This window comes from Rhododendron vialii, chromosome 7a (assembly GCF_030253575.1).
Source record: "Rhododendron vialii isolate Sample 1 chromosome 7a, ASM3025357v1".
NCBI lineage: Eukaryota > Viridiplantae > Streptophyta > Magnoliopsida > Ericales > Ericaceae > Rhododendron > Rhododendron vialii.
Window position 1 is genome coordinate 2,004,378 of NC_080563.1, and position 11,420 is coordinate 2,015,797.

The following is an 11,420-nucleotide window of genomic DNA, read 5'->3' on the forward strand; positions in this document are numbered from 1 at the left end:
CCTGTGAACCCGCTTTGAATTCGTTTGACCCTCCCAAGTTATTAGAGTTTAGAATGCATTTCACGGGAGGGGCAAACGAATTCAAAAAACTCTAGTAATTTGGGAGTCACAAGCACAACTATGCAAATGTTGTGTCACTAATCATCCTTTCCCTCTTAGGATAGGTTTGGAAGTTGCAACTGTTAGACTGAAACTCTTTAAAGGGCGGATCTATAAAATACTCCATTTTAGAGGCTCTTTTTGTGCAGAGAACTCTGTGATCGGTTGTTTGGCTGAGTCTCAAAACAAACTAGTCCAGTATAATCAAATGAGTCACATTGCTATGGAGTTCTCATGAAGTCCAATTGTGAAGTTGTTGGTATGCACTGCCTGTTTAGATTGTGTTCTCAACTTCTTGTTCACAATATAAGGACAAACATTGGGTAAGTAAGAAGTCTAAAAGTACGTAAGAAGTCTATAAGTGCGTTTCATGGGGGATAATGGATATGGGGTCCAAAATAGGGACAAGACTCATGCCCATTCTCTCTCCAAAAAAAATAAATTAGTACATTGATAACGAAAGTTCATACTCCTATTTCATTTCATTGGGGACCTTTCCTGCATAAATAAGATTTGACCAAAAGCTAATGAGAAGGTAGAAATTCAATTGAAATACTACTAACACCTGCTACCCTAATCTGTAGTCCAGCAGCGTATGCGAATAAATGGTAGATACATAACAACATCATCAATTTACAACCAAAATTATCAGAATAATAGCAGTAGCAGAACCACCCAGAACCAATATCATAACCTAGCAGAAGTAACAATAGAAGAACATAGATTTAGTCCGTAGATTCTCCTCAAAATAGTTGAATAAGCTTGTATTCTTTAATTAATCTACAAGAAGAACATAGATTATACATATACAACTGCAGAATTTGAGTTTCATAAAGAGGAACGAATATCAATGGACCAAACATACAAATCCAAAGGGATCCATCTAGGGTTTTGCAGGAGACTGGGGGAGAGGGGAAGAGAGAGTTATGGAGAGAGAGAGAGAGAGAGAGAGAGAGAGAGAGAGAGAGAGAGAGAGAGAGAGAGAGAAACGGTCGGGATCGACAATGGATGGGCTGAACTTTTTCAAAACAGTGTAAAACTCCCTTCTCTAATTTTTAGAATTTCTAGAAATTCTAAAAAAGTTTTTTAAAAATAAAAATATGTTACCAAACAAGTTTTTTATATTAGTTCTCAAAAAAGTGAAAATACAAATTAAAAATTGAAATTAAAAAGGTTACCAAACACCCCCTAAAATTTCCTTTTTAGTGTGTATTTAAACAATGGCATGGGGATGTTGCGTTGTCTTCTTTTGGTTTAGTAGGTAGGTATGAGTGGGGCATGTAAATGATGTGTTTGAAACTGGTGGGACTTTCTATCAACAATATATTACTCCGTTCCCATTATTTTGTCCCTCGTTCTATTTTAATCGGATAAAAATATTAATTATAATTTTTTATTGGTAATACTATTTATATATAATATGGATCTTGTTTGATAGATCTCAATAAGCTCTTTTAAGCGATATTTTTAAAATCACCTAAAAAATTATAGATTGGAAAATATAATTAATTAAAAAGTGGCACATACTCCCAAAAAAGATTAAAGAATGAGGACAGAGGGAGTATCATTTATTTTCACGTTTAGGTTAGAGTTGGCTGGTGGGATTTTCTATCAACAATATATTACTCCGTTCCCATTATTTTGTCCCTCGTTCTATTTTAGTCGGATAAAAATATTAATTATAATTTTTAATTGGTAATACTATTTATATATAATATGGATCTTGTTTGATAAATCTCAATAAGCTCTTTTAAGCGATGTTTTTAAAATCACCTAAAATATTATAGATTGCAAAATATAATCAATTAAAAAGTGGCACAGACTCCCAAAAAAGATTAAAGAATGATGACAGAGGGAGTATCATTTATTTTCACGTTTAGGTTAGAGTTGGCTGGTGGGATTTTCTATCAACAATATATTACTCCGTTCCCATTATTTTGTCCCTCGTTCTATTTTAATCGGATAAAAATATTAATTATAATTTTTAATTGGTAATACTATTTATATATAATATGGATCTTGTTTGATAGATCTCAATAAGCTCTTTTAAGCGATGTTTTAAAAATCACCTAAAAAATTATAGATTGCAAAATATAATCAATTAAAAAGTGGCACAGACTCCCAAAAAAGATTAAAGAATGAGGACAGATGGAGTATAATTTATTTTCACGTTTAGGTTAGAGTTGGTTTGTTTCCATCATGAAAGAGAGAGTGGGGTTTAGTGCGAAAATTATCTGAAACAAATATGATAAAATCCATGACATTCAGACCACGAAAGTAATTGAATGGTCTAAATTCACTTCACTAGCTCTAATAAAATCTTGTAATCTATAGATTTAATTTTGTCTATCGTGACATCAGTCTAATGGTACTCCTCGCAATGTCAAATGCGCCATGTCATGTTTTTTTAATTTAAAATTTGTATTCTTATTTGGAAATTATAAATATTTTGATGATGAATATAAATCTACAGTACTACCACTTAATACTATCAGATGGGACACCATAAAATGATAAATTGTGTCCATTTAAAAGAAAAAATTTCCCACATGAGATGGAGTTAACACGAGTCCAGGAGTAACTCGGGGAGGTGCTAGCCCAAACGTGCTAGGTTCCGTGCTATGCCCCAAAACGATACTGTTTTGGGGCAATTTTGGATACACCTTTTTAGTCCCCAAAGGTCTTGTTTGGTGCACACACTTAATTCCCGTTTTAGGTTTTTTGGTTAATTTAGTAAAACTCCAATGAAAGAAGTCTACTGAAAGCCCTATTTGTCTGATAAAAATAAAAAAAAAATGGGTAAAGTGGATTCCGAATGGTTAATGGGAAAATAGATTCGGAAAACGGTGTTATTTTGGGGCATAGCACGGAGGCTAGCACCTCCCCTGAGTCCGTAATCTATATACATGAATAGGAGAGAAAAAGCCTATATGGTATCGAGATTTTGTCATGGCTTTAACTGGACCCCTTGCTAGTCGACGATGTGATTGAATCATCCGGAATCAATCAAAATGCGAGTAAGCTAATCCAGGCATCATGAATTTAGCCAAAAAAGAAACATTAACTCTTCTTATTCTTCCAATCCACAACAAAAAAGTAGGACTACTTTGAACACATATACGCCTTTTTCCTTCAGGGAGTGAGTAGGTATCATTTCAAAGCTTGGCCGAAAGATTACGACCGGGTGAGTTTACCTTCTTCTTCTTTTTCTTTTCTTTTCTTCTTCTATTTTTTTTTTTTTTGTCTCAGACTAATGTTAAAGTAACACTTGTTTTCATTAAAAGTACCAAAATGAACATTTAGTTAAGAAAAATTTAGTTGGGTTGAATCGTGGGTATTTTTTTTTTTTTTGACTAAATACTGAAAATACTGTTTAGTCGATGAGTAATGCTATAATGACCACATTTAATGATCATGCATGTGATCTATCACCATCGCATTGTTAAAATGTACTTCACTACATGATTAGTGTGACACATTCTATCAATACACTGACGACGCGTCACATGGTATCCAAAGCATGGTCACTTAGTAGTAATGTTACTCAATAACATGAACTCACCTTTAATATTACCAACAAAACAAAAAATTTAAGAACTAGCTAGTAGTAATTTGAAATTTGGAGTTGGTCCAAAAGGTTGAGAACCAACATTGGCAACAATAAAAAGAGAAATAATATTCCATACTTTCCTAGTTTCCTATTTGATGAATATATTTGAAACCAAGGCTTTGGCTTTTAACGTGTTCTTAAAAAAATTATATTGTTCGTAGTTAGGCTTTTTTCCATTATGAAAGAGAGAGTGAAGTCTAGTGTGAAAATTATCTGAAACAAAAATGATATAGAATTCATGACATCCGGACCACGAAAGTTTTCATGAAAGTAAATGAATGATCTAGATTCACTGCTTTCGTGGTCTGGATGTCATAAATTGTACCAATCCTCAAAAAACACATAAATAGCTACACCGATAATGAAACTCCTGCACTAGCTCCAATGAAATCTTGTAATCTATAGAGGTTTAATTTTGTCAATCATGACATCAGTCTCATGGTGCTCCTCAAAATGTCAAATGCACCATGTCATGCTTTTTTGATTGAGAATTTGTATTCTTCTTTGGAAATATAAATATTTGATGATGAATATACATCTACACTACCATTTTATACTATATGATGGGACACCATAAATGATAAAATGGTTGTCCATTTGAGACAAAAAATTTCACACATAAAATGGAGTTAACACAAGACAAGTAATTTCTATACACGAATAGAAGAGAAAGAGCCTATAGTATCAAAATTTTGTCATGGCTTCAATTGGATCCCTTCCTAGTTGATGATCTGATTGAGTTCTCGGGAATCAATTATCGAAATGCGAATAAGTTAGTCCAGGCATCGTGAATTTAGAAAAAATAAAAAACTTGTCTCTTATAATAAAACATAAACTCTTCTTATTCTTCCAATCCACAACAAAAAGTAGAACTACTTTGAACACATTTTAGTCTACACCTTTTTCCTTTCAAGGAGTGAGTAGATATCACTTCGAAGCATGGCCGAAAGATTACAACTCAGTGAGTTTACCTTATGGAGTAATTTTTTTTGTCTTTAAATTAATGTCAAAATACTACTTGTTTCCATCAAAAGTACTAAAATTAGCATTTAGTTAAGAAAAAATTAGTTTGGTTGAATAGTTGGTATTTCTTTGACTAAATACCGAAAATACCATTTTGTTGATGAGCAATGCTATAGTAACCATATTTGTTGATCATGTTTTGAGTATCATGTGATGCGTCACCATTACATCGATAGAATGTAATTCGTTGCATGATTAGTGGGGCACATTCTACCAATACACTGGCAACACATTACATGGTACCCAACGCATAGTCACTTAGTATTAATGTTAGTCAAAACAAAAAATTTAAGAACTAGCTAGTAGTAGTAATTTGAAATTTGGAGTTGGCCAAAAGGTTGAGAACTAAACTTTGGCAACAATAAAAAGAGAAATAATATTCCATACTTTCCTAGTTTCCTATTTGATGAATATATTTGAAACTAGAGGTGTCAAACGTGCCTGTCGTGTCGTGCCGTGCCATTTTCTTCTGTGCCAACCGTGCTTCGTGTCGTGCTGTACCGTGCTCGTTTACTTCATCGTGCCATGGCGTGCCGTGCCGTGGTGGGCCATTTTGCTTTGTCGGGCCGTGCCTTTTTAAAATCGTGTCGTGTCGTGCCGTGCCTGATTAATTAATCGTGCCGCGTCGTGCCGTGCCCTTTTTGTCGGGTCGGGTCGTGCCCTTTTTGTCGGGTTGTGTCGTGAAACCAAGGCTTTGGCTTTCAATGTGTTCTTGAAAAAATTATATTGTGCGTAGTTTCTATCTAAAAAAAAAAAATACTAGTTTTTAAAGTGCACTCATTGGTGGTGTCATTAATAGGCTTTGATTCGAACCTGTAGTTGGACCGAAGAGAGAGATTTCTCGCCGTTGTGCACTAGGTGGTGCTGTGGTGACGGCTCATCCTTCCGGATGGTAGCTATGGTTCGAACCAGACATTTCACGCCTGGTCGGGAGCTCCTATGATCACGCCCAGGTAAAAGTTGTTACGCTGGTCACCCTAAAAAAAAAGTGCACTCATTAAATTAGGAAGTGTCAAAATAATTTTAAATCAATTACTAATAACCAAGGGAAAGAAAAAAAAGAAAGAAAGAATGGAAGAAAACCCGTTTACCCGACCCATTTTATGGTTTCCTAGTTGAAGTAGTAGATGTTTGAACAGTAATGACTAGTTTGAACCCACGTATGTCTTTCCGATTGGATTCTCTCTCTCTCTCTCTCTCTCTCCTCTGTTTCCCGCGGAATTATGTCTTGTCACTCCCCGCCCCCTCGCTTTCTCTCTCTAAAAAACCCCCTCTACCATCTAAATCCATTGATATTCAGCCGCCCCTCTCTCTCTCTCTCTCTCACTATCTTTCACTAATGACGATCAAACCCTTTTGATCTTCTCGTACACTTTCCTTATTCGACTATAACTCGTCAGCGTTTTCTTTTTCTTTTTTCTAGCCGTTACCCTCTTTCCATATTCATTCATTACAGAGATATTTCTATAAGGAACAATTTATTTACTTATCAAATCTACTCGTTACCTTTGATCCTCTGTTATGAATTCAAACTCTGTTTTTCTTGACCGTTACAGAGTGAACTAGTTTTGATCATGTCATCACATTCTTGGAATGGGTTTATAGAACTAGGATTAGGGTTCTGTTTTGAAGATTGATTCAATAACGATTCATTTGCGGTTTTTTTTTTTGTTCTTTTCATTATTTCACATATTTGTTCATCGGCTGATGTAGAGAGAGAAAGTCATGGAAGTAGTTAAAGGGTCCGATGCTGAATCTTCGGGTATTCCGACTTCGGATGATAATAGTGACAGTGCAGACCAAAAGCCAGTCCCCATTCAAGGGTTTGTGTTTTTCTGCCTTTAATTATTGACTCTGTTTATCTGTTTGGCTGCCAAGAAAATCAAGGGAAAGAAAGAAATCCTTCAAATTTTTCATGTATGCAGTACTAACTACTAACTTTATGGTCAAAGAATTCTCTTTTACCACTTCATTGTTACTTACAAAAAAAAAAAAAAAAACACTTCTTGGTCAAAGAAATTAAATTATGAAAATACCGATCTTCCATGTTGTTTTATATTTCAAGAATTTGGGCAATCAACTTGTCAATTTAGTGCATTATGGGTATTTGGGCTATGTTGTAAACGAGCTGAGTCGAGTAGTGACTTATTCAAGTTCAAATTTTTTTTTTTCAAGCTTCAAGGTTTGTAAACGAGCTGAGTCGAGTAGTTTGTCATTCAATCTGATCATCAGCTCTGCTCATGTAGCTTGATTTCGATATACTCCATAGTACACGTTTAAAGGTTTTTGGAAATATGTTTGAGCTTGTATGTCATTCTTCCCGAACACAATTAGATTCATAGCCTTGATCGGGCTTGTGAGAAAGTTAAGAAGCCATTGGTGATAATGTTGGGTGTTTACATATTTACAGGATGATGATGACTCGTCCAACAAGACGATCCTCGAAGGGAGGCTGGACAGAGGAAGAGGTCAGTTGGTACTGATTACTAGTTGTTTTATACATATTCATGAATGGAATATTAGGGGTTTTCACCCTGGAATAAGTGGAGATTGGAAAGATCAAGATTTCTTGATGTTCAGTTGGATATGGATTCAATTTTGAATAGTAAATTAAGTTCGCTTGGTAGCTATGTTGCATGGACTCGCGTATAATTGTTGGTTTGCAGGTGCGTATGTAGGAGTTGGACATCTCAACCTTTACTTAAAGGGTACGGCCTTGACAAAAAAAATGTCTATTTTCATTTGTTGATCGTACTGTTAGAAGGCACGCCAGCTTCTCAGCAGTGGGGCTATACAGAAGTCGGTGCAGTTTAATTTCAGCTGTTCATCTCGACAATTAATGGTCAATATTTCACAAAGTATCCTGCATATATGAACCGTTGAACATACTTGTACAGCAAGTGCGGACACAAAGTATTAGACACGAATCTCATACTCTCTTCTAGGTGTTAAGTACATGTATGCGATTTCCTTTGAAGAGATCAAGTTACCTAGATCGTTTGATGGTTCAACTCAACTTTTGTACTCCTAGAAAATATATATCTTTTGTGCTCCTTTTTCTAATGGAAAGTTTATCTCTTTTTCCTTATTTATCTGTTTATGCATTTAAGTTTGTATAAGCTCCAATCAAGTATTTCTCTGTTTTCCCTCCTATTAACAGAACAAAATCTTGGCCTTTGCTGTTCAAAAGTTCAATGGAAGAAACTGGAAAAAGATTGGTGAGTATGGATGGTTCCATCCACATTTTTAACCAATATTTACTAGTATTAAGTTTTGAACTACTCAGGTTGCTCAAACCTCTATCCCTCGATCTTGTGCAGCCGAATGTGTTCCTGATAGAACAGATGTTCAGTGCCTTCACCGGTGGCAGAAAGTTCTTAATCCTGAACTTGTTAAAGGTCCTTGGAGCAAACAGGTGCGTATGAACTGTAGTTTACTTGTTTGATCTTCTGTACATCATCTTTATGTTATTTAGTTCATGTTTATGGTTCCCATTTGTAACACCAGGAAGATGAACTTATCATTAAGCTGGTTGAGGAAAAGGGGACTCAGAAGTGGTCTGAAATAGCAAAATGCCTACCCGGTCGCATTGGCAAGCAATGCCGAGAAAGGTACTTAACGCTTATTTGTTTATTTACTTACTTTGTGGCGAAACAACGCATCACATCCCCCGAGGCAACGTTAGGGTGGTGGTCGGGTTTTATATTTGGGGAGAACTTTTTACCGTGGGAATGGAAAATCAAAGAAATTAGCGGTTTAGTTGTTTTTGTACCTGGAATCCTCTTGTTTAGCTCTATCTCACTGTAGTAACTTACATGAAGCTGTATCCTGTAAGCAAATGCCAAACACTTTGTTCGGTTTGAAGTTTTGAGAAATTTTTTTTTTTTGATGTAATGAGTGGTAATGGGTGGAGAGAGATAGATAGAGAAACTTATTGAGAATTGTGCAGAGAGAAAAAAAAATTTCTGGAAACTTCAAAACGAACAAAGTGTTTAAGCATCCCTTTCATTGCTTTCAGATTATCCAGTTAGTATCACATATAAGCTATATAAGTAGCAGACGCGAGATGAACTGAACACACTGGCACAGACTCACAAAATTAGATGGGCTAAAGGCAGCTGTTAACTGCAACACCTGAGTACTTTCGTACATTGATCCCGTCTACCAACAAAATCGACGCTTGCTTTTGCAGGTGGTACAATCATTTGAAGCCAGAGATAAACAAAACTCCATGGACCAAGGAGGAGGAATTGGCTCTTGTTAGCGCCCATCGAGAATATGGGAACCAGTGGGCTAGAATAGCCAAGTTTCTGCATGGAAGGTACTTTAGAAGATTATTTCCACGAAATCTATGTATGTGCATACTGCATACACAGATGTATATAAGCATTAATGCATATGTACATTTGTACAAGTAGATTGTTTTCATGAAATGTAAGTGGATGGTGGCTATTTTTTGGGCTTCATAGTTTCTTGGTGTAACATTGATTTCTTGATGTTACCAGATAGAGTGAATTGTTTCTTTCTAATGGATAAGAGGGATTCAGTTTATATCTGCTTGTTTAACAGGACTGAAAACGCGATAAAAAATCATTGGAACTCCTCCCTGAAGAAGAAGTTGGAATTGAATTCAACAACTGGTATTGTCTCAAGGAATCCAGAATCCGGTGTATGTGGTTCGAAGGATCCTAAACCAGTAGAGGGGAGAAAAGAGTATGAGCAGAAGGTGGACTCAGACATACAAAGAGACACTTTTTGGAGGTTGGATTCGGAAGGGAGGGAAAATCATTTCCAGTCTCTCAAGAAAGGAAATTGTCATGCTCCCAGAGATTGTTCAAATGATTCAATAAGCCCAAAAAATTTCAGAATTCCCTCTTCACATTCTGCATTGGATGTGGCTGTTCCAACTGGGAACTGTTTGGATGGTGGAGATTCAAGCCTCAGTGTCCAGAACAGGAAAGACTCAAGAGCACCAATGAAAACAGTGGGAAAAAGTCTTGGTAGATTGTGCTATGAGCCACTCGAGGAGGAGGATCTCAGTATCTTTATGAGAACCGGTAAATTTCCAAGTACAGATAGCTACATTCGAGTACCGTCATCTAATCCAGTTTCTTATAGCACTCCAAAGAATACCCACGAAAGACGCAAGTCTGATAGCCCAGAATCCGTATTGAGGAATGCAGCGACGAGTTTTAAAACCATGCCGTCGATTATAAGGAAAAGATGCCTCAAAACTTGTAGTGCTCAAGGCAGCAATGCAAGTTTCAGTGATAGCAGGTCACAGGAAAATAGGGATGGTCTTGACGTTTCTCCCTCAAAGATTCAGAAGCGCGGAAATGACGATGCAATGAAATGTGTCGAAAAACGTCTGGAGTCTGCCTTTGATAATGTGTTTGATAAGCTGAATAGATCAGATGAAGGTGGTGATGCTTCTGGTGCAAATTCATGACTCGGGCTGACTTCAGGCGAGTCTTCTGTTTTTTGGCTTGTGATCAATTTTCTTTCCTAGTGGTTATTCTGTGTTTGGACCATGGATTTGTGAAGGGGAAGGAAAAAGGTAAAAGAAAGATACGAACGTAAAAGTGATGAAGCAGACACTGTTTCCTTGATTTTGCCATCGTCATCGTTTTCGCAACTCAAATCTTTCAACAAATCCATGATCCATATATAGCCACTGTCTTGGACTATTTTTCGGTATCTGTATCCATAGCTATTGCACGCAAACCTTTGATTATATTTCCTTTTTTTTTTCCCAAGCAGGTAAATTGGTACTTTTGGTAGTTGTACATTGGGTACATAGCAGGATAGCATGGCTTGGCAGGCCAAATAGATGCAGCAGCTAACTCCCAAGAAGTGAGACCAAATCTTCTCTTGTGAAGACAGAGCTCTGGTCTATAAAATATACTTTTGGAAATTTATTGATTAACCATTAATTCATGCTTAAATAAGTTAACATTATAGAGGAAAATTGAGGCTCGGCTTACATGAATGTGTCAAAATTTTGATTTCCCGTATCAAGATTTTAAGTTTTTGTGATATTAATGTATTTCTCTCTCTCTCCGTTCTCTTGTATTCAGTTCTTGCTTCCGACACATTTACGCGCAACATCCATGTACAACGTGAAACGGCATGATGGTTCATATTTGTTGCGTGAGACTCTCTTTAAATGGTTTGATTAGTGTACCGTATGATGTCCTGTCTATGAAAATAGTCTTTTGTAAAATGACAATTTGGATATCTTATGTTGAATGAACTCTTAAGGTATCGGGAATATCAAATGACGAACCCCAATATCACTTTCAAGATGTCTTCGCAATGCGAAAGTTAACTTTAAAAAAAAAATATAATAATAATAATAATAATAATAATAAAATGCAACGTTTCGTTCAACATCCAGATTTCACGTTCGAAAAGTTATGGTGTACATGGTGTGTGCTATAGAAATACTTTCATAGTTGACCCTGTTCTGTTTGGATTTTTTGAGAGAAGTTTTAAGAGTAATGAGTGGAAAGAAATAGAAAAAAAAAATTGGGAACCGTGTGGGGGAATTTTGAGTCTCCCAAACAAACATAGCTCTGTTGCGTGTTTTTGGATCTATGTTATGTATTTGTTGATTAGGCTACGAGTAGTTTTGTGTTGGCATGTTGCGTAAAAAAAATAAAATTTGCCTCCGTTGACCCCCCGAGTT

General features: G+C 36.2%; 1 protein-coding gene across 1 annotated transcript; it reads left to right on the plus strand.

Moving 5' to 3' along the window:
* Positions 1 to 6,035: 6,035 nt before the first annotated feature.
* LOC131333245 (transcription factor MYB3R-2) lies at positions 6,036 to 10,422 on the plus strand. The gene is made up of 7 exons (XM_058367677.1): positions 6,036 to 6,555; positions 7,143 to 7,200; positions 7,893 to 7,950; positions 8,053 to 8,147; positions 8,240 to 8,343; positions 8,925 to 9,053; positions 9,302 to 10,422. Exons 1-7 carry the CDS (start codon positions 6,458 to 6,460, stop codon positions 10,179 to 10,181), a joined length of 1,422 nt encoding a protein of 473 aa, XP_058223660.1. The 5' UTR covers positions 6,036 to 6,457; the 3' UTR covers positions 10,182 to 10,422.
* The last annotated feature ends 998 nt before the right edge of the window (positions 10,423 to 11,420 follow it).